The 24,396-nt window shown below is 45.5% G+C and overlaps 2 protein-coding genes across 2 annotated transcripts in view; both read right to left on the reverse strand.

Moving 5' to 3' along the window:
- Positions 1-7,180: 7,180 nt before the first annotated feature.
- Positions 7,181-22,623, reverse strand: polr2a (RNA polymerase II subunit A). Its single transcript, XM_064328830.1, is given in 30 exon segments — positions 7,181-7,571; positions 7,574-8,488; positions 8,613-8,762; positions 8,881-8,994; positions 9,238-9,424; positions 9,567-9,770; positions 9,993-10,175; positions 10,499-10,603; positions 10,698-10,798; positions 11,080-11,326; positions 11,631-11,855; positions 12,170-12,375; positions 13,019-13,124; positions 13,461-13,632; positions 14,003-14,186; positions 14,377-14,599; positions 14,713-14,916; positions 15,338-15,432; positions 16,026-16,194; positions 16,525-16,734; positions 17,116-17,326; positions 17,696-17,820; positions 18,067-18,199; positions 18,542-18,762; positions 19,020-19,181; positions 19,383-19,664; positions 20,089-20,262; positions 20,591-20,727; positions 21,038-21,170; positions 22,279-22,623. Coding segments are annotated over 30 exon segments (5,907 nt in total). The 5' UTR covers positions 22,366-22,623; the 3' UTR covers positions 7,181-7,329.
- Positions 12,903-24,396, reverse strand: part of hdlbpb (high density lipoprotein binding protein b) — a 118,169-nt gene continuing 106,675 nt past the window's right edge. The window contains exon 29 of the transcript XR_010329140.1: positions 12,903-12,915. The gene's annotated coding sequence lies outside the window, so the exon portion shown is untranslated. The remainder of the gene's footprint in view (positions 12,916-24,396) is intronic.

The raw sequence follows: 24,396 nt of genomic DNA on the forward strand, positions 1-24,396 counted from the left end.
GGGTTAGGTGTCTTGCTCAAGGACACTTCGACATGCCCAGGGCAGGGTTTGAACCGGCAACCCTCCGACTGCCAGACAATCGGTCTTACCTCCTGAGCTATATCGCCCTTACCAGGAATTATAGATCTACTTTTCTATGAATGCTTCAAACCATCATTTACACCATCCTTTTTAACAAGTTATCACTCCATAAGGGTATGTGCATTTGAATTTGCATGTAGTAATAAGAACACACTTTGCTTTTGTAACTGTGTGCCAGTGAAACCCGACAGTTATGGAACCACTCAAGGTATTTCTGTCCATATGCTCATAAGTATCCTTTAGCCAGAGACATGGTCACGAAGGAGATTCACAGAAATTGCACTCCACCCTCAGACTGACACATTGAAAGCAGCAAGACTATCAGCACAGAAGATCCTTTTTAAGCCAAAAATTGGTATGTATGTACAGGCAAAGCACATTTTGTCACAACTAATCACATCTGTGTCAACGGATGCCGAGAAAACCACACACCACAAACAGACAAGGCAGGAAATGTGCACTCCTCCCCGTCCCAGCCCACAGAACACTTCCTCATAATGGTAACACCAATGACCATCACATCAGACATCATTAATACCTACCAAAAAGCTTCATTTCATTCAAAGAAACATTCCATCAGGAAAAGTACATATTTTTCCAGCGAGTGCAGTTACATTTTTTATTGAGCATAGCATACCCCAGGTAACTTCAATACTTCACCAACATGGCCAACTAACAGAGGGCTTACTAAGCATCACAGGCTAAAAGTATGTATGACCACCATATGAGTGAAACATGTTGCATAATTCAAATATATCACCAGTAAGGAGGTGGTGTTGTCACACAACATTTTGAGACAGATATTATGACTGACAGTGGCATTTTACATAACCCGTGTCACAAGCAACTTGTGTCCACTGCAACCAATTCCACCCCTTAATGCCCAGTCCTATACATTGGCAGTTCATTTGAAACCATGTTGCAGACATAAATCCAATTTGATGCATCTGATTGCAATCACCAATTAAAGCAAAGGGCTCTGTTCCAAGTTGTTCTGAGCATCCAGCTCTTCAACAGAAGTTACAAAGGTTAAAAAAAAAAAAAAATCTAAACTAAAATAAAATGCTCTCATCTTCTTCAGCAGCGGAAAGCCTGTGAACTTGTAAAAGGTCTGTAAATGCCTGTTTTAATTTTAGACATACCAGTATGCTTCCATTACAATTCATACGAGCTACAGTATACATGCAATTTGGAGGCATCATAGACATTTCAGTGTGAATAAAACATTGAACACAGTTGTGATCACCATGAGCCACAGAGAGCACTGCTGAGTAATTCCAAATGACTAGAGAGCAAGGGCCTGTTTAGATCTGTCAGCCTAGACATTGTAGTGTGCAAGTATGTATTGTTCCAACAGAAATAGAGTATGTTAGCTAGAAGGCCTGAAAGAGGGAAAGCTACCACATCCCTGTGTGATTATTTATTCACAGAAGGCTGCTGTAATTTACTCCATAAATACAAATAATAAGTGTGGTTAAAATTACTTTCAGACCTACTGCCAAACACTGAGCTAACTTTTCAGTGTTTTGCTCACTCTCAGCTCATTGCAATATTTCAGACAGCCAAACACACTTCCCATGTTTTTCAAGATCACAACAGCATAACACTGGAGATAAAGGGAAAATATGTAGCTCAACCTGGATAACAATATCCAAAAGAAATAGACTAGACAACCATGCTGATGCATATACAGCAGTTTGGGTGGAGTAAAATTGTTCATCCATTGTTCATCAAGACTACAGGCTCAAACCTGTGCTGCCTGATGCATAGGTGTGGGTGCACTGTGTTTGAAAATATGCATGATCTCTTTGAATGACGAAAGTTAGTATTTTTACCACATTTAGCAAGGTCCAATAATCTTTTAAAAACATGTGACTCCCTTACGAGTTATGACACTTTTTGAATACATGTTGCACATATCATCTGGATAGTCCATCATTCTGATATTACATTGGCCAAATGCCAATACAGCAACAAAAACAATCTGCAGTGAATCTTTTCAGGGAATCCAGTTTTTCTACAGTGCAAAACCACTTTTTTCCCTGGCACATGCAGTGGCTTGCCTGCTCTATCTGGTTGTATCATAGCGTACAGACAAGGTAAATGGCACAGGAATGATACTTTGCACTGCTGCAGCACAATTATAGACTGTAGTATGAACATAAGTCCAGGATCACGGTTGATAACCCCTGGTATGGGGTATGCCCACAAAACTGCGACTTGGTCTCTGCACTCTCATCTGTCCTCAAGACGTTTTTTCCAGAGTTCTGCAGGCTTTTTGGCTGGACCGCAACAGCGGGGCCAGCCCTACAAACGCGAATGTCTGTGAGTGACTGACTGACTGAGGGATGAAGTTACACCATTGGTCGGCCGAGTTATGAAGTTACACCATTGGTCGGCCGGATCATGTGTGTTAGGTCCATCCATATGCTAGGTTTTAACCTGGTCTTGTTTAGGTACTTAGAAAACTGTAACCTGTCCATCCTGTTTTTCATCCTAGTGGTTTGCAACTTGCAGTGTAGCCTCTGTAGTTCTATTCATGAAGTCTTCTGTGAACAGTAGTCCCTAACACATCCATGCCCACCCCCCCCCACCCACCCCCATTTCTGAGCCTCATCATGGCTTCATTGACTTTCATTGATACAACTTTGGTCCTCATGTTGACAAACACCAATAACACAGATAAAGGTAAATTCCACACAGACATTAGGAAGAATGTGTTAATGAGTGGAATAGCCTGCCAGGTCATGTAGTAGAGGCAGAAACTGGGGATTTTCAAGACCAGGCTTGATATGGTGTTAGATACTATCTAGTCTGTAGGTAATCAGAGCACTAGGTACAATTTAGTCAGGAAAATGGCGAACAATGTTGGGCTGAATGGCCTGTACTCTAAATTAGGTTATGTTAATAACAAAACGCCAAAGCAAATAAAAAATACTAGATACTGAAAGCTCTCATGTCTGCACTGCACTGCAATTTAACAGACCTGAATGATCAGAAACACCAATGAATCCATTTGTCGCAAACATTATGGTGCCGTTAAATTGGGTACTATGTATAAGAAGTGCTGTATATTCTACAACCAAAACTGATAAAAAATACACTTTTATAAAAGCTGATAATCAGCACTTAAACCACATGTGAATGGTTTGATTACAAATCTGAAATTATGGAGTTCAGAGCCAAATTTTTAAAAAAGATGCTTTGTCACAAACATGTATACCAAAATGACCATTGCAATATTATGCCAACACTTGCTCCTCAGTCTCAAGTTAAACACCTAACTGCAGGTTAGATGCACCTAAAGGTGGTATTGCAATTTGTCTGGGTCAGACAGAATAACGTCTTTATTCAATGGCATAACATACAACATTATTTTAATTGCTCATTTTCTCCAAAATGGCAGCACGGTGGTGCAGTGGGTAGCACAGTCACTTCACAGCAAGAAGGTTGTGGGTTCAAATCTTCGCTTGAGGCCTTTCTATGCAGAGTTTGCATGTGCTCCCTGCATCTGCGTGCGTTTCCTCCCACAGTCCAAAGACATGCAGGTAGGCCAACTGGAGACCCTAAATTGCCCATAGGTGTGAGTGAATGGTGTGGGTGCCCTGCGATAGATTGGCAGCCTGTCCAGGGTGTATTCCTGCCTCTCACCCAATGCACGCTGGGATAGGCTCCAGCACCCCCCGCGACCCTGCTCAGGATAAGCTGGTATAGATAATGGATGGATGGATTTTCTCCAAAACAACCAGGTGGAAAAAAAACAAAAAACTATAATCTGCCTGATAATAGGCAGTGCTCACATATTTACATAACCCCCAGTGAGATGACACATCATCCTTATCCTTAAATCAAGGCAAATCAAGCTTGCATCATACCGCTAACATCACTGCTTTACCATTGCAATAAATATTTCTAGATGCTCTTGGTAAAGAAGCAAGACATCTGTAATGCAATTAGAAAGCAATTTATTCCACGTATTAGCCTCTGAAATAATCACTGTACACCAGGTACTCATGGTTCACTGCTACATGCATTAGTGAACATAAGTTCATGTCAACTGTATTTTTTCAGTGTTAAAAGCATGTACAGCTATGCCAAAGACTGCCACCTACAGATGAAATGACGATGCTTTTAAATGCAAAGTTCGGAACAGACTGCTGCCTTTTGCATCTCAGACAGTGGAAATCATGTCTCAAAGTGACTGTCAGTGTGTGACTAAAAGGAAACATGCCACAATCTTGCTTCAGTCAAATCTCAAACTGGTCTCCTTTCCCTCTAGCTTTGAAAGGCAAAAGACCAATCTCCATCGTGTACCTCCCCATGATACATGTTGCTTAAAGGATACAAGTCTGAGCCAAATTTAGTAAAACTTTTTATTTTTTTCCAAGTCAAAAAAAAAAAAAACAGCAAAAACAAAAACAGTAGAGAGAATGAAATATTGGATTGATTTCTATACAGTGGCAATTTCTTTAACTTAAATCTTCCTTCCCCCCAGAGACCCTGCCCAATCAGTTCCAACAAATGAAAACCCTGTCTTACCACTGACACAATCGCACGCATACGCACATCATATGCTTGGGCTAGCATACGTACACCATACACACACACACACACACACACACACACACACATTCTCCCATGCACTCCACTGGGTGTCAAACACCTGAAACTGACTGGATCAGAAGTGGATTCCTTCCATCGACCACATTACTTCATATTCTGTTTGGGGAACCAGGTGGATAACCCTGAAGTTGTAATCGCCCCATTGTTTCTTGCTGAATGCTAATCCCCAACATGTTACAACTGCAGGTCTGTGATCCAGTCAGTTCAGGAAAGTAGATGTTTAGAGGACAAGGCTGGCTGTACTAAAAGCCTGTATTTGTGGAACAGTTCTCTCCTGTCATTCATTGAGGTTCCACCCAAAACTGGAACATTGACTCAGAATCTACAAGAATCAGACTCCCAGTACCGTTTGGTACACATTCCCTCCCACCCCTTTCCCCTTAACACAGGTACACAGACACCGGTAGAAAAGGACAAACACTGATTTAAGAAAATAACAGGACAGTTTTTGGATCAAAAGCGGAAAGAGACAAAGACTACTGTAAAACTCCAGCACATCCCTGTCAAAGCTAAATAAACCAAAAAGAAAGAAATTTGAAGAAAGTTGGGTCTTATAAAAATCAACAGAGCAGAAACTCGTACTGAATGTATACGATTCTTCTCCAGATTACTTCAGATATTACAAATTTCCACTTCACCACAGGTACTGCACTGTAAAATGCAGGAGGGGTAGGGCCAGTACAAAACTAATGCAGAAACCCAGACGCATATGATTTCAGAATATGACGCCGAGAAAGCCCAAGCATAAATGGCGTAGTTTGCTGCCCTCCAGTGCTCAAATCTAAAATTGCTAAACATTTCAAACATTTGAAAGCTCTCCCACGATTTCTGCTGCGCCAGTTCACAAGAACCAGATGTGCGTAGATGCTCACAGCAACGCAATAGGTACCACCATGATTCACACGTCAGAATGGGGAGACAAAACAAGGCTATTAGGAGATAAAGAGGGATAAGAACATTCCAAGGCTTTTCAGGGACGTGCTGCACTCACACCACTACATCCCCTTCCGCTTCATCCAAAACATTTCAACACAAACCCAGATCTGCCTTGCAACAGCTTACAGTCAACAAACAAAAGAAAACCAGGAGGGCGGGGAATCGTTTAACCTCAAGATTTGTAACATTTGCTTAATTATTCACACAGAGAATAATGGTTTCTCCCCTTTAACTGAACAGCATCCTTAACTCCAAAAGAGAAACAAAGTATTTATACACAGGCTAGTTAGAGACTGAAGAAATATCAAAAGTGTGGAGGGGGGAGATTTCAAATACGGTTTAAATCTAAAACTTGATTAAAACGTATCAACGGGTGCCACTCATGCAAATAATGACCAAAGCACTGTCAAGCAGATCCCCTTTCATCTACCCCCCCCCCCCTTACTTTAGAATTCAAACAAAAAAATAAACAAAACAAAAATCATAATTTTACTGAATAAACATTTGGCTCCCTTGGGAGGAGGAAGCGTGATTGCTGGCAATATTATTATTTTTTTTTGTTGCAATCGTTTAATTGTCCAAATTGAGAATGGCAGCGAGCTGCTGGTGAGTGTTATTGGCTCCTGTCAGGTGCGCGTTTCTGGCTAGGAAAGAGGGGACTCTTGTGGGGAACCATGAGTGCTACTCCAGGAAAACACCTCGGGATGGGGGGGTGGTTCCCCTCTCTCTCCCAGTCTCTCTTCCGTCACCTGCACAGAAATGGTCTCTGTCCTTGCCTCCCATGTCACACTCGCTGACATCTAAAACTGTGGCCTTAACCTTTAACTACAATGGTATTGCATACAGCACGCACAAAATATGTTAGACAACAAAAATGTAGTTATTTTAGAGATTTTAAGCCTATTCAGTGCAGTTAATCGCAACTGCTAAGAACAATATCAAGCAACCCCTCAAAAAACAATACAATTAGAGATCAATTTCCTTAAGTCTAGCCTCCTTATACCAGGTCCCAAAACATATATATTAGTTTATCTTCCATTCTTAATACCTGGTAAGTTACCTTTAAACCTTGAGTATTTACAGAAAGCAGAATTTCAATGAAATAAATTTCAAAAAACATTTGAAATATGTTTCTCTCACTCTACTAATCTAAAGTGATTCTATTCAGGCTAGTTTATTTTATTATTTTTGGACTTTAAAATATAACATTTTCACTTTTCATTTAAAGGCTATTGCAATACTGCAGCTCTCCTATATGGTTACTCCAAGCTGTAAATTTCAGAGAGACAGGTGAGGGAGGCTGGAGATGGGCATTTCAGTGTTCACTCAAGTGCACTCAAGAGCTCCCTTTTTCCTCCCTTTGAGGGTTGTGTTACTCCACAGTAACACCCAACACAATAACAAAATGTCTGTTCAAAAGGCAGCCTTCTCAGGCCAATAGTTCAAGTCTATCAAATACAATAGTAAATATGGAGAGCCCCCAAACCCCCCTCCCCAAAATGTGTGAGGCTAGGCAAATATGGGCTGTGAGGTCCAGAAATTCACAAGTGGGACCCCAAGTTCCTCTGCCTCCCCCAGCACGACTTCTCCACCAACAGGGGTGCAAATTGTCCTTTTATCTGTCCCGTAAGGAGAAGGCAAACGAGTGGGACAGAAGAAACCGCTTCAGTTCTTTCTCGCGAAACCTCTTCAGTTGTTCTCCTCATCGCTGTCGTCGGGGCTAATGGCCGGGCTGGTGAGGCTGTAAGTGGGGGATGTGGGGCTGTAGCCCGGAGAGGTGGGGCTGTAGGTGGAGCCCTTGGGGCTAGTGGGCGAGTAGGTGGGAGAGGTGGGAGAGTATTTGGGAGAAGTGGGTGAATAGGTTGGGGAGGTCGGGGAGTACTTGGGGCTGGTTGGTGTATAGGTGGGTGAGGTGGGGGAGTAGGTTGGGAGGTGGGGCTGTATTTCGGGGTGGTGGGAGAGTAAGTGGGCGAGGTGGGGCTGTACTTGGGTGACGTCGGAGAGTACTTTGGGGAAGTGGGGGAGTATTTTGGGGAAGTGGGGGTGTATTCTGGAGAGCTGGGGCTATAAGAGGGAGACGTGGGGGTGTATTTGGGGGAGGTGGGAGAGTAGGAGGGTGAGCTGGGGCTGTAGGAGGGCGAGCTGGGCGTGTACGTGGGGGACTGAGGGGTGTACCGCGGGCTGGACGGGGAGTAGGATGGCGAAGTTGGAGAGTAAGAGGGAGAGGTGGGAGAGTAGTTGGGGCTGGTGGGGGTGTAGTTGGGCGAGGTGGGAGAGTATGACGGTGAGGTGGGGGAGTAAGAGGGCGACGTGGGGGAGTAAGAGGGTGAGGTGGGCGTGTAGTTGGGGGAGGTGGGGCTATAGCTCGGAGAGGTAGGGGAGTAGGAAGGAGAGGTCGGGGAGTAACTGGGGGATGTGGGCGAGTAGGACGGCGAGGTGGGCGAGTAGGAAGGGGAAGTGGGAGAATATGACGGCGAAGTGGGGCTGTAGCTGGGTGAAGTGGGGCTGTAACTAGGCGAGGTGGGGCTGTAGCTGGGGGAGGTGGGAGAGTAAGAGGGGGAGGTGGGCGAGTAGGAAGGCGACGTGGGAGAATAGGAGGGCGAGGTGGGGGAGTAGCTGGGAGACGTGGGCGAGTAGGAGGGCGAAGTGGGCGAATAGCTGGGCGAGGTGGGCGAATAGGACGGGGAGGTGGGGCTGTAGTTGGGGCTGGTGGGGGAATAGGAGGGCGACGTGGGCGAGTAAGAGGGCGACGTGGGGGAGTAGCCCGGGCTCTGGGGCGTGTAGCCTCCCGGTGAACGCGGCTCGTAGGCAGGGGAGGTCGGAGAGTAGTTGGGAGACATTGCTCCACCTGCAGGAGTCAAACGCAAACGAGACAGAGTCACCAATAGCACCGGATACAGGCCAGGGCTTAGGGTAGACATGCTTGCAGTCACTGAGGAAGCTGCAGCGGGACGTAAAAAGGGGAGACAGACCTGGAGAGGGGATGTACGGGCTGGCGGGGCCTGGGGATCCAGGCGAGCCGGGCGTGGGCGACCAGGCTGGGGAGTACCCCGGGGAGAAGCCGCTGGCGTCGGACGCGGCGCTGGGCGAGAAGCCCGCCGCTCCGGGGGTCATTCCGCTGCCTACACGTGGGAAGGAAGGGCGGAGGAGTCAGAAGCGCATCAGAGCCGCTGCCTGTAGGGGGCCAGGCCAGGGTGCTGTGGAGGAGGAGTGTTATCTGGGGAAACACACAAAACTTACCCATGCTGGGCGACCAGGCCCCGTAGGCGGGCGTGGCTCCTGTGTTCCAGGGGGTCATGGCTGGAGACATACTGCTCATGGGACTGGGAGCAGAGCCGAAAAACATGCCCGTTGCTGAAAGAGAGGAAAGAAATAAATATCATCCATTACCTACATTTTGCCAAGTCTGATGGGGAAAGCCAGCAACAAAGTTTCTGCAGCACAAATCTCAGTACAACAGTCAGGACCATGGAGTGGATGTGGAGTTCAGACCGAGTCTCTATGACCGAGTATACTGTCCCCATGACTTGGTGCTGAGTGTACTATCCCCATAACAGAGCGTATGTCCCTATGACTGCATCCCCCCTGGTTACTCACGTCCTGCCACACTGATCCCAGGGATGTTGGTGGGGATCTCCATGCCGTATTTGCACTTTTCTGCGTCTAGCAGCAGGTCGAAGCAGCCGGTGCCGGCCGGGGCCAGCTGACCCAGCATGATGTTCTCAGACACGCCCTTCATGGGGTCGCTCTCCCCGTGAGAGGAAGCCTCCATCAGCACATCCACCTAAGGATGGGGTTAAAGAAGAAAAGGGGGGAAAAAAGGAATGTCACAAACTGCTCTCTGAATATAGGACTCACTCTACAACAGTGACATGGGGGGGAGGGGGGACTGCTCCTCACTCCCACCCATTGTGCCCTGCTCTCACCGTCTCCTCGAAGGAGCACTTCATAAGTGGCCCGGTGTCCTGCCGGTTGATGCCATGTCGAGTGATGGCCATCAGATGGCCGCGGCAGGTCATGGTGTCACACAGCAGGGCCAAGTGCCGGTAGTTGACGTAGGAGCCGTCGAAGGAGATGACGTGGTACAGCTCCCTCTCCAGGGCCTTGCGCACAGCTTCAATGCCCAAAACCTACAGGGAAGACACCGTTAGTGCTCCAGGCCCTAAAACCAAACCCACGGAAATGCACGGACCTAGAACTGGGACAGAGTCCTCTACCTGTTTGTCAGTTTAAATGCATTACAGCCATCCAACATTTGAGAGGGGTAAAAGCAACACGGCTGTGTCCCATTGGGCGTTCTGTGAACATACACATTTCATATTATTCCTGCAGACATTTAGAGTGCTCCTCACCGTGAAGATCTCCACGATGTCGTTGGAGGTGGTTCTGACCGGGTCCACGTCCTTCTCACTCAGGACCCTCATGAGCCCCACGCCGTCCGTCTCCAGGATCCACTCCTGCAGGGCCTTGAACTCTCCGTCCTCCGTGATGATGATCTTCTTCTTGTTGTCCGTCTGAGGGAGGTGCATGTACACCTGTCGGGAGGGGAGTGAGGGTTAGCGGTTAATGAGGTTCCACCCACATCTTGGTCAATTAAATTGCCAGACTTGTTCTGGTCTTTCCAGTTTTATGTGTATGTTTATTTGTAATGGGAAAAAATAGTCAAGAATAGCATAAGCACTGATTCTTCAACAGCTAAAGGTGGCTAGCCATAAATACAGGCAAAATGCTTATGCAAATAAATGTTTATGAATGATTCAAATTGGGGGTTAATACAGGTTATTGGATCGTATTGCTCATTAATATTACTTTGATACATGTTGATAATGAAGTGGACAGAAGCAGTGCCACTCTCTACCTTGCTGATCTGCTCAATGCCCTGTAACGTCATATCAGTCAGCATGTTGGACTCAATGCAGCGCAGGAACACGTCGTCATCCATCTTGTCTACCACCTCTTCATCCTGAGGGAGAACAGAGCGATCCTCTTCGGTCAATAACAACTCGATTGAGTGAAAGATGATGTTCGAAAGACGTGGTCAGGAATTAATGCCTCACCTCTTGGAACTTGTTCTCATCACTGTTCATGATGCGAATTCTCAGTACCAGCTTCTCTGCATTGTCATCATTGAAGATGCAGTTCAGATCATCTCCAAAGCCTGGGGGATTGGGGGTGAACTTATTAATAATGCATAAAAGAATACACGTGCAAGTCTGGGCCAAGATTTATAGTCAATTATTGGCTTCTTGGTTGAATTACTCATATAAGCTGCTACTACTGTTTGTCATTATTGCAATTGTAACTACCCTTTCATAAAGAATCTTTATGGTTTGGTTCTCAGGTTCCAATCTCAATTTATGCTTGCACATGTTTGAAATTGAGAGACAGTGTGTGTGTGCGCGTGTGTGCGTTCTTGTATGTTAGTTTGTAAGCTCTGACCTGCATTGATCTTCTCGGCGATCTGTTCCATGGTCAGTTTGCGGTCAGTCATGTGTTTGCGGTCCAGCTCGATGCGGAGCAGCCATGGAGATATGCGCGTCACGTCAAAGTCGGGCATCTCGTAGTACACGTTGACCCACTCCTGGTCTTCGGTCACCACCGTGCTCTGGGGGTTGGGGTCGTAGTAGATGGCCGTGTTGGCAGTCACCTTGCGCAGAGTGGTGTGTTCCAGACGACACAGGATGTCCTGAGGAGAAGAGGAAGGGCGATTAGACTCTTAAAAACAGGGCACAGTAGCAGTTTAAGACATAGGTCAAGTAATTTGTGTTGTGATGTCAATTTGTGCAAACAAATGTCATACAACTGAGGGCAAGAGATGCTTAGGATGCAAATGCAATTTCTGAGAAATAAGACAAAGTGTCATCATATTGCTCATAGAGTATTGTCCCACATAGGCCCTGTCGCATCCACACCATTGATCAATAAAAACTCCTTTATCGCCTCTTACAAACTGGGACCTAAACCTGTGGTGAGTGTACAGTGAGGTGTACCTTGGCCCTCTCTGCATCACGGGCTGCCTGGCCCAGCAGGAAGACAGTGAGCGAGGGGGTCTTGGGCCTTTTGGAGATGTTGATGAGCTCCTTGAGTCGAGGCACACCCAGGGTGACGTTCTTGGCCGACACACCGGCGTAGTGGAAGGTGTTCAGGGTCATCTGTGTGGCCGGCTCTCCCAGGGACTGGGCGGCGAGGGCTCCTACCATCTCCCCGGGGTGTACCTGAGAGAGGAGAAAAGGTCACCGCCAACGCCAATACTGTGTGTACAGACAGTCCAGTTACAGCACTTCGGTAAATTAAATCATTTTATTAATACAGCGATCTTTGTATTCTGCCGTGGATTACATGCATTTGCGAAATACGTTTTGTTCCCTTCCAGTTCCCCAACAACATACAAAAATGTCTGCATCTCAGTTGGACTTAATCTTCCCCTAATGCCTGATCTCCCTTTGCAGTGTGCCCTGCGATAGAAACTGGAGCTATGTTCAGCCAATCGGCCCCTCTCGTGCCCTCCCCAGCCGGGCCTGGGACTCACAATGGACTGGTTGAACTTGGTCTCGATCTCCCCCAGCAGCCAGTCGAAGGCCTCGGTGCTGAGGCGGAACTCCTCGGTCATGCGCCGGGAGCAGAGGGTGGAGCGCAGGTGGATGTTGAAGAGCAGGGTGGCGTTCTGCTGCGCCTGTCGGCTCAGGGGGTCGTCCCCGTTCACGATCACCAGCTTCTTACTCAGGTCCTGCAGGCCTGCGGGCACGGTTACACACAAGGGTCAGAGGTCACACCAAAGAAGCAGTCGGTCCTGCGCATACCTTTTATGGGTAGACAACTAGCTGCTTCTTATGGATATTTACCATCAATATTTTACCACAAATCATGAGTGAACACAGCCATTGACATGACTGAAACTTTTCATAGAAACTAAATTTGACATTATCTTTGGGGAGAAGCATGCCTTGAGACCATTACAGGTTCATTTATCATCCTTAACAGAACTTTCAGAAGCCCATTAGCAAATGCTGCACAGTGTATGCTGTACCGCAACAGCATTTGTATGTGATCCTTATGTCTGAGTGAGTCGTCTGAGCTGTTAATACAGCATCAAGCTCTCGCAGCTTTATATAGCAGTAAGAGTAGTTTGGCTGCTTATCAGAACTAAGGCTGCTCAGCCTAGAATGTCTTACCATGCCACATTTAGTGCAATTATGCACAGGGATAAAATGGCGTCTGCTGATATTCAGCTCAACAAGCTACCACACATCCAAGTACCAGGGCCTTTACTGACACCTCCCCCCACCTCAAACAATGTTTTATCAATTCCTATTGTTGTTTATTTACTTAAATAATTTTAAAAAGGCTCAAAATAGAATGGTGTATTTAGGGTACCCACCATCGACAACACGCAAGGGGTTCAGATCTGTGGGAGTGCGAGGATTGATGCGGAAAATCTTCTGTGCGTTCCAAATCATCCTGGCAAGATTACAAGGCAGCACCACCTATAGGATCGGAGGTTTATGATTCAGAGCTTACAATCAACTTACAATCAAAACACTTTTGATCATGAAATTATAACCTACACATTGTATTTTTATCTATTTATTAGCACTAAGAGTCTATAGATCTACAGCATCTTTCGAGCCTGTGTGGTTACTATAAATAAAAAGAACCAGGGTAAAGGACAGAACCTTGCACAAATAAGGGGAAATTATTAACCTGTATATTCTTGATATTATTTTGAAAGAAACTACTGAAATTGTGGTCTCTTACATGACCACCTTTACACCCCTAGCGTGCCTGCTTCTAGTGCGTTGTGTGTTCATGTGACCTCTGACCTTGCTATCTCCAGTGGGGAAGATGGCCCGTAGGATCTCACGGTCCTCCCTCATCTTCTCAAACTCTCGCTCCAGGGCGCTCTGCACATGTGCGTTGGTCATCACGTCCTTCACCACGTCCTCCTGCAGGGTGCGCCGCAGGGCTCGCTCGTTGGTGCAGTCAAATTTGAACCTGTGAGGGAATGGGGGCTGAGTGTTCAGACTCTGATCCTATTTTACTGAACTGCCAACGTGCATAGATTGGAAAACAGTAGTAGCAAGGAAAACTCAAACTACACTAGAAGCAGACTAATTGTTGTCTCTTACTCTGATGAAGCCCTGATAAAGGCTAGTGGTGCAATGTGTTGGTTACAAATGCAGAAATTTGACAATTTTTGATAAATATTCAGAAGCAAACGTGTCAACAAAACCTAACCTACCCCCCACTCCCCATTTTGTACTAGGTTTGATAACCCCCACCACAATAAACAGACAGATCAGGACTGGCCATTCACCCCAGCTATTGGTGCCTCTTTCCCTTTCCCAGCAAGCGTCTCACTCACTTTTTCTCGAAGGCCTTGTTGGAGGGCTTGAGCGTGGCCATGTTCTGGAACTCCACAGCCTCACCGGCCAGCCCGTCCTCTCCATAGCGCAGCTGCACCACCTGGTTAATGGAGTTACGCACTGTGGCGTCATACTTCACCATCACAGACTCCATAGACTTGATCAGACGTCGCTGAATGTAACCTGGGGGGGAAGGAGCATATACAGCATAAAGAACAAGTCCGGTCACAGAAACTAACTAAGGGTATGTCACCTGTACAGTGGTATCCTTACGGGAAATGAGTAGGGGTATACACAAGTGACCCTGGCCTTAAAACATAGAAGACCTCTAAAAACTGCCTGCTCTCTACCGGCAATCTGCATCTCTGCTCACCAGTCTCAGCTGTTTTCACAGCTGTGTCGATAAGCCCCTCTCTCCCGCCCATGGCGTGGAAGAAAAACTCGGTTGGCGTGAGGCCGGCCAGGTAGGAGTTCTCCACAAAGCCCCTGCTCTCAGGCCCGTAGTCGTCCTTGATGAAGTGCGGCAGCGTCCGGTGCTTGAAGCCGAAGGGGATCCGCTTACCCTCCACGTTCTGCTGCCCCACCACAGCAATGACCTGGGGGTCGGAGGAAAAGACGGACGGTGGGATGGGGCATTTACAGGAAGCTCCAGGACGTTCACAGGAAGCGCACAATCTGCCCCATGTCCCAGCTTCATCCCATGCCATACCTGCGAGATGTTGATCTTGGATCCTTTGGACCCCGCCACCACCATGGACTTGAAGTTGTTGTACTCAGACAGGGACTTCTGGGCGGAGGAGCCAGTCTTGTCACGGGCGTCGTTCAGGATGCGGTTCACCTGGTTCTCGAAGGTCTGCCTCAGGGTGTTACCAGGAGTGGGCTCCAGCTCATTATTGTGGGCCTTCTCAATGACCTGCAGCAAGCAGCAGAGAAGGGAGTTTAGAAGTGCAATGACACAATATTCATTTGCATAAAGACCTTGCTGTACTTTACATCAATCAGGGAAATTGGTTAATCCATCATGGATATTTGATAGCTTATGAAGTGGTCATCTGAGGAACGCTTCATTACACAGTGGTAGGAATAGAAGCACTTTTAAACTGTATTAAGTCAGGTACATTAGGCAGAGTATGTACATGTGGGTTTAATCCAAACTGAAGTCTACAGGGGATTGAAGGACTAACTGAGGGACAGCCCATTCCACCAGAGACCATCGATTTCAGACCTCAATAAACAATGGAGCCATATTGTTACTTGCCAGCTGCATGTGTTCAATTCTAACTGGGCATAAAACACAGATACAAGTGTCATTTCATGCCAAACTGGAGTCTCACCTCTATCACATCCTGTTTGGCTTTCTTGATGGTGTTCTGAATGTCCAAGTAAGTCTTGGCATCAGCGATGGAGTCACCAATACCAATAGAGTGACCTGGAGACAGTGACAGTGTAACATATCCATTAGGGATGTACGATTACAGTATTCAGTTGTGCACAGAATAAGTCGTAAAAAATGCACTTTCCGGCTGAATACAGTATTGTCAATGCGTTTTGCATGTAGACCAACTGCATTTTGATATTAAGCACATCCTTTCCCCCTCCCATTTCTCTATCAGCAGAGACCACACAGCAAGAGAGAGAATGTAGAGTATGATTCACTGAAGAACACATCTGTTCTTTTCAAGGACATTCTTCCTTTACTTCCATTATTTTTGTAAATCCTTGTTCTTGAACTGTGGTTGACAGCTAGACAAATAAGGTGACAGTACAAAGTGCTTTCCCTGCTCATTCTTGTGTCAATGGCACTTACGTGTCAACAACCTGTGTTCAAACGCTTGTCCACTTCAAATTTACATAATTAGCCTAATATAGATTACTTTGTAGGCAAGACATGCATATGGTGTATGTCCCCATACAAACCAATTACCAATTTGTCACCAAGTTAGTTCAAAATTAGTTTGTTAGGACCCGGTGACTGAAAAGAATCAAACGGTGAAGGCAGTCTTTCCGGCCCTGTTCTCTTACCCTCGATGAGCAGCCAGTTGTTGACGACAGTTTGGATGTTGGAATAAAAGAGGCGGGTAACATCGTGGCCCATCTCCAGGTAGGATATGTGGACCAGGGAACCAGCGGAGGTACCCAAGGACTTCTTACAAAGGATGCCCATGATCAGCTCTCCGTTCTCCACGATCACCTGCACACAAATGAGACTTGCGCTTCAGTGCCGCAGACAACCAAGACAAGCAACAGCGCTCACAGTTCAACACTTCACATACAATGACTGAACAGTTACGTCATGTGCTACAATAAAATATTTTTAAATTTATAATCAGTCATTGAGAGATGTGTGGTATACACATCTGCCTCTAATGTCCTGACATACAGAAGCCGAAGATCATCTCGTTTCCTAATCTAGGCCATGATCGAGACATCAGCAGCAGGCCTCCCAGCTCAGATTAACCGCTCACCCAGTTCCCAGACGGAGTTCCAAGATCTACTGCACAAAGAAAGCAGACGGCTGTACCTTCGTGTCTCCAGGGGAAATGTGCTTGTAGGGGCCGCTGTCCTCCTCGTCGGGGTGAGTGCTGTGCGTGCGGATGACGTTGATGTGGCCGGGGATGATGAGGCTGAAGATCTGCTTGCCGGTCCAGAGCGGCCGGGGCTTCAGGATGGCCGGCTGGGGGACCTTCCCGTCCCAGGTGGACAGGAACATGAGCAGGTTCATCACCTCTCCCTGCAAGGAGGAGGGCAAATGCTGAACGTCAAACTAGATGAGTGTAGGCGCAGTACGCCACTGCGATTAAACTTTCATCAGTAAAATACAGTCAGCTCCTTTTTTTTTTTAAATCCTTGAGCTGACTTAGCATCGGGCCATGGTTTCTATGCAGCCAATTTCCTGTGTATCCAATTACAGGTAAACACATTACCTGATTGACTGAGTAACATTAACTCTTTTCTCAACTCTTAATACGAGGCTTAATATCAGTACCTTACGTTATCTGAAAGATTTCAGTCCTGAGACCCAAGAATTAAAAGGCTATGATCAACCCAGAGAATGCAACTACTCGGTGCTTAAACCCCAGAAAGTGACGGGAAGGAGACATGGTGTCCGTACCCTCTCCAGAAAGACGTCCCTCTTGGTGAACTTGCGCACAGCCGTGAGAGTATCCTGCACGATACCCATGACAGGCCGGTTGGACTGGGGCGTGACAATCATGCGGGGCACCATGGCGAGCTCCTGGATCTCCGCTCGCGTCTCCAGGGACTGCGGCAGGTGAAGGTTCATCTCGTCCCCGTCAAAGTCAGCGTTGTAAGGGGTGGTCACACTATGGTCATCGGAAAAAAGGGCAGGAGGAAAAAAAATGTGAATGGGAATGTGAAGGAGATACTACTACTTCCTTCTACACAAACAAATTTTACCAAATATTTACCACACGTTGACATGTAATACTTTGAGTACTCCCTGTAATACCAAGAGATTCTTTAAAGGTAATCAGTCAACGATTCAATTTAGTATTACTTTTTGCATTGGCTTTGCCATATCCATTTCTGGTTGAAATTATACCATCATACACATTCCTGTGATATTTTCAGGAATTAAACACTAAATCTTAATGAAACATTTTTCAATAGGTGAACAGACTGGCCTAATAGGGTATGATAGAGAGTGTGATAGACAAAGCAGGACTGCTTACCTGAGGTTGAGTCGGAAGGTGGACCAGGGCAGGATTCGAACTTTGTGCCCCATCATAGACATTTTGTGCAGCGTGGGCTGTCTGTTGAAGATGATGATGTCACCATCGCACATGTGCCGCTCCACCTGAAGTGTAGATATTGCGGGTCATTACACTGCCATTATACATACAGCTGATTTACCATACCATATACTAAATTGTAAGAATTTCCATTCAACTTATCCAAACTATTCAGTGTTACCAAAAAAAATTCAGCACTCATTAAAGGACTTCACAATAATGGACCAAGTCATGGAGACCATGTGCTAGACCAGATTTACAACCCAAAATCAGTTTTCAAGGACAGTAAAGGACCATGGAGTGCGTGTCACCTTGTAGCCAATCTGGAGGTGCAGGTCGCTGGGTTTAGGGTGGAAACGCAGGTCAATACGGTCACCGTTGTCACGGATGATGTATTTGGCTCCCGGATATTGACTGTTCCCCCTTCTCACCAGCTCCTGGAGTCTGCAAGACAGTTTAGGGAGAATTCCAGTGCTTTACAGTCCTGTACCTGAAATATTCTGGAAACCTAGAGTGAGTATCTCTCTGGAGTAATGAGGCAACGCACTTTGCTCAAATGGGGAAAAGGGCTTGACCTGAGATTCTAACCACTGTATCACTGACGTTGTGAATTGGGTCCCATAGCCACATGCATATTGGCTGTGTTAGGCTGACATGCACATTTGGCAGTTAAGCAAAACGCAGCCAAAGTATTCAATTAGAATGGCAGTGGATGAGATCATGTACACCAGATGAACTAGTTATATCTATAGAGGCAGAAAAGCATGGCAATCCATGTGGCCTTACCTGTCAATGTTGAAGGGGGTGACGATCTCAGGGAAGGTCATGTTGGCAGCAATGGAGCGCGGGACGCCGACCTGGTCGATCTGTAAGTTCGGGTCTGGGGTGATGACGGTACGGGCAGAGAAGTCCACACGCTTCCCCATCAGGTTTCCTCTGACACGGCCCTCCTTCCCCTTCAGCCGCTGTTTTATAGATTTAAGGGGGCGGCCCGATTTCTGCATGGCCTGTAGAGAGAGAGTGGAGATGGCAGAACAAATTAGTAAGAACTGCTTGTTCAAACACGTATCTTCACAAAGTCAATAGTAGTGTGCTGTCTGTGTGTAGATGGGAGTATTAAGTCAGGCGTAACACTATTAAAATGTATTGGTGGAAACTTAAGTCTGCCAACAATGGCTCAGGAGCCAAGGCGAGTATTATTCAGTGTCAAGGTGAGCGGAGGTGTGCATCTTCTCGACTAGCACAGGTAGCGCACAGCTCATACCCTAGGCAGGCCAGGCAGCTCATTGTCCACCATGGTGGCCACGTGGAACTGCAGCAGCTTCACGTCCTCGGCGATGACGTGGGCCGCCGCCCCGCTCTGCTCATTCCGCCGCAGCTGATTATTGATCTTCACAATGTCCGCCAGCTTGTGTGTCAAATCATCCTGGCAGGGAGAGAGAAGAGCGGGGAGAACATTTACAAAGAGCGTCTTTCTAGGAGATGACTGCTCCTCCTTTTACAGCTCAATCGATACACTGTTTCCACAGGACCTCACGCCTCAGCCAGTCACTCATAAAGGAACAAATACACCAATCAGGACAGACCGATCAAACTACACATCAGCCGCCAAACCCTGAGTCCACACCTGGTTACGGGCGGAGCCCTGCATGACCACGGCGGGTCGGACAGCCAGCGGGGGCACAGGCAGCACAGTGACGATCATCCACTCGGGCCGGGCAAATTTGGGGTCCATGCCCAGGATGATGTCCTCCTCGTCAGAGATGCGCTTGAAGATCTCGTGCACGCGCTCAGGGCTCAGCAGAATCTTCTTTTCCTGGGAGTCCTCGTTGACATGCTTCCACTCCGCGTACAGCTCCAGCCCCGAGCGGCGGATACAAGGCTGATAGCGTCCACAACCGCCATGGCCCTGAGAACGAGGAGAGAAGGTCAGGGGCTGTGTGAAAACTCCATTCATGCTGCATTATAGTGCAAAATCAAGCCAATGATAAATTTAAACAAAAAGATTTACTGGGATTGTTATAATCTTGTATTCCAATTCGTATGTTCAGGGTCTTAAAATGTGATCTGAAATTACCAGGACAAATAATGGAGTTCATTATCGAACACAATATTATCTGATATCATTTTCCAACATCCCTGCATTATCATCATTCACTCATAACATTGGAAATATATGCAGGCCAAAATAGTATGCCAAAATGTTTGTTATTAATATTTAGTCAAATGCTAAATGTTTAATATTGCACTAAAAAGTTTAGCATTTCATTTGCATAAACACACTGCTGATGAATGAGATCCACGGTCCTTAGGAGTCCACCGAGACACACTACCTTCTCCTTCGTAATGTCTTCCTCAGCCTCAGCCTGCTCCACGCCAAATTTGTTGTCCATCTCCTCACCCCCCTCACAGATGTTTTTTCCTTTGCATAGGTCATACACGTGTGTCAGTCGCTTCCGTGGCTGACCCTTTGACTTGGACAGGATGTCCTTGATTTTTGGGTTATTCTGTGGGAAACAATTATATGATCTTGATATTGATTATAATTTCACCTTTCCCACAACACTATTGTGCATGTGTACATTCTGCGACACGCTGTGTGTGTGTGTGTGTGTGTGTGTGTAGTACAGCAAAATAAGCCAAAATGCTCTGGTGTTACAGTACTGCATGTAACACCATATAGCACAGTGTCTTACCCACCACACTGATGTGCTACTCATTCTACCAGCGCATATTGTATTTGGGTACATGGCCTTCACTCTGTTGACACAAGTCTGCATGTCAATCATTTTAGCCCATATGAATTTGTACAATGATGGGTGTGAGGAAACTGACCGAATCAACCAGCAGCTTGGAGCAGAAGAAGCAGACACACCGCAGAACCTTCATGATTTTGGTGATGAAGCCTACATGAAAAACCGGCTTGGCCAGCTCAATGTGGCCAAAGTGCCCCGGACATTCTGTCATGTTACCTGGGAAACAAACACGGCCAACACTAAACACTCAGAACATCCAAAAGCAATGGACCATCGGGCAACATGAGACATCAGGCAACTGCTGTCTTGCAAAGTCAGTTCCCAACGATAAGTTAACTGATAAGAATTATGTTTTCATGCAAGATGGCTAATTTACACAAGGGCTTTGATGCCTGTAGCAGCTGTAAGAGTAGAAATATTTCAAGCCTCCAAAATGTTGTATCAATAATCATCTACTTCTTGACACCTATACGGTCTCCAATTCTTCCTTGTCCCAAAGCCTGCAAGCATTTTCTTTAACATTTACCTGCACAAGTCTGGCACCTGCCTGACCTCTCGATGACCCCTTGTCGAGGATCCATCAAACCTCCCAATTTGGGACGGCCACCCTCTGTGGTTTCAGGGTATTTGATACCTCCTTCTGTGACTGACATCCGTTTCTGAAGCAGGAATACGAAATAAAACATCCATGATTATTATAATGTTAAAAACATGATAAATGGATCATAAACAAAATAAATATCCATGGGTTGCAGCAACAGCTCTAAGCTACATAGATATTCCCCCAGGAAACACATGGCTGAGGTACTTGCAGGTATATTGTTTCATAATGCAAAACAGACACGCTTGTTGTAAACTCAGTCAGCAATAATCAACAGAATGGGGATACTATGGTTGTACAATTCTCACACTAGCACATATGTGACAGGTAATACTGCAATGGCACAACCACTGTTCTGAAGCCATTTAGAGGCGTTTTGTCAGGATTGTACGAGTTGTGACAATATAAACACAACAAAGGTACACCTGTAGTATAAATCACCCATAATAAAGAATAGCATCAGCCCCAAATCACTGAATCATGCATTTTTACTTAACCAGAACCCCAAAAGCACGTTACGCTTAAATTACAACGGTACATGCCGATTTGCACCCAGACAAACTTGGATACCTGAACATTTTACATAGAAGTGGCAACCTGCAGTACCTATGTGACATGACCGGATTTACAATATTGCATATGAACAGCATGACATTGATACAAAAGGACATGCATTGCACAACGTTTTATTAAGAACCTTTTTATTATCAATATAAAAGATTTAAAATACAGATATGGGAATATGTAGCAGCCTTGTTCGATTTAAAACAAGGAGACTGGGTGTGAGTACGGTAGCAGCGGGGAACTTCAACAGTAAAACAGCATTTCTCAACATTAAAATTCACCGTGTGAATTCCGCTGAAGCGGGTTTAGCAATGTTATTAAAAAGAAATTAGCAGGGCGACTTTTTAAATAAACTTCATACTGAAAGTTTGGCGAACTTCCCCCAAAACGTCATGCGCTCGCTAGCTACAACGTGAGGTGGCTAGCCAATGTTAGCTATGCTAGCCACCGAACTAGGCTACTGATGTAAGCTAGAAACATTCTGGCTGCCATAATTCAGAAATAATGAAATTCCATAAGTATTCAAATATGTAGAGATGACCATTAAGAACATTTAATTTCAAAGCGTTAAATGAATCCCCCCTCCCCAAAACAAAACCTACAAGCTCATCTGGGCTGATGATGCCGAATTGCACTCTCTTGATGAGGCGCAATGGGCATGCGCTGTCGCCGGAGGGCGGTCCGTGCATCCTGTCTATTCAAAGAGACGCGTCCTCCCTCGGCACGCCGCTTTGTAAAAAGGAACAGGTAAAAATTGCCACCGAGACTCTCTCCAAGCCCCCAACGGCGACCGGAATGTCTCCGATGGCGATTTCCCAAGGACCCACGTTGTTTACTGCCCTAAGAGACTTTTTATTTGCGTTTAATAACTAACTACTATGACTAGAGTCTAGCTCCCTCCCTTTTCCTGAACTACACTCCAGTGCGCTCTAAGCGCATCTGAGCACGACAGCTTTCCACACGGCTTTATATAGACTGCAAGCTGGGCTACAGGCTTACACACTCTACATGGCAGGGGCTGAACAGTCCAGGGGAGGGTTGTAGATCTGTATAGTAAAACGCTAATTGGCTGCGCAAGAAAATGATATGAATAATGAATATTATTCGACGCACAACCAATGGACAGGCACGCTTTTCTCCTTAGCGAATCGAAACAAGAGGGTGGAATTGAAACTACAGAAACTGATGTCGATTGGAGATATTTTATTAGAGGATGGGTTAGAAGTTGAGGTCCTATTAATATTTTTTGAAATACTATGTGGTTGGTCAACAAGTTCATGAATATTTATTATTAAATACTATTTGGCCAATGACAGTATATATATGATGGTGTGTGAATAATTTTCGTTTGGCCCGCCTAGTTTCCGAACAGTGCCGAACTTAGCCGATTCATATTTTTTTCCCTCTGAGCAAAAATAAAAAAAATCTGTGTTGCCTCGTTCGTCTCGCTTTGGATCAGCTACGACTCTCGGAAAAGAAGAAGCTCGCGCGTGAGGCCTACCTCGCCTCTCAAGAAAAATAAAATAAATACGTATAACATTAAGATAATACGGACGTTTAAGACTGTACAGGCAACGATATTTTATGCCTATTTTCGATCATAGTCGACGTTTTATTTATTTACTATATTTTTTGGTATTTTGCGGGACTATTGAAGAATCCTCGGACTCCAGTAGCACCAGAGTCCGGCGAGCTGTTATTTTCTACGGTGACATCCACTGGGAAAACCCGAAGAACGCCTACATCGTATAATATCGCTACAGATCCGCGGATTTCGTATAGAAAACCGTAAAATCAAGTCAATGTTTACTATGTTATAGTAATGTTATTAGATATGTTAAAAATATGTACTTTAGTAACAAAATAAACATCTAAATGCGCGGGCCGTTAGCTACAGTCCATTTGGTGGCTAGCTAACGTTATACTTCTGCCTTGTGTAAAATTGGGCGGCATTCATATCAAACGTTGGCGATGTAGCTTTTTAAGTGTATAGTAATTTTAAAATCGTGGTACATATAGTACATTGTGCCTTACTATACAAAAAAAAAAATCTAAGCCAAAATCAGACCTAGCTGGTTCTAAAACATATATTAAGTCAAAACCTAGTGATAGGTAAGTTAAGATTCGTTACCTAACGTAAGGTTGTAAGATGTTTTGGAAGGGAGAAATTGCATGGTTAGTCAGCTAGTATGATAAATGCTTCAAATTGAAATACAAGATTGTGAACCAGTTTGTTTATCAAATTCTACTTAAAGAACGTTAGCTCCTGTATCATACAGTATCTTTGTTGTTAGCTAGATAGTTATGAATTGTTAGCTAGCTGTAACAATATGGCTGCCGATATTAGTTTCTGAGTTCTAAGATGGCCAAGAGGAAATTTGCCTTGTGAACCTTCTTCCAGTAATATAGCTATTGGATTCAAATCGTGTTCTTGCTTGTTTAAGGACAATTACATTTAGCCTACTACAAACTTGCTAGCGAAATTGGTCGTTCTTTATTAACTCCCAGTGAAGCTGGTGCTTTGATTTCATAGCGTTATGGATTCGCTGATGTGATGGACATGGCAAGCTAGCTAACATGGCTAAATGGATGGGCTTTGTTTCCCGGAAATTTTCCTTCTGAAATCCGCTTAAACTAATTATGTAGCTTAGCTAGTTAAAAAACGGTGGTAGCTGTTTGTTCGTTGGGAAATACATTTATCAATAACACGAACTTTCAAG

The sequence above is a fragment of the Anguilla rostrata genome, chromosome 3, assembly GCF_018555375.3.
Source record: "Anguilla rostrata isolate EN2019 chromosome 3, ASM1855537v3, whole genome shotgun sequence".
In the NCBI taxonomy this organism is placed as follows: domain Eukaryota; kingdom Metazoa; phylum Chordata; class Actinopteri; order Anguilliformes; family Anguillidae; genus Anguilla; species Anguilla rostrata.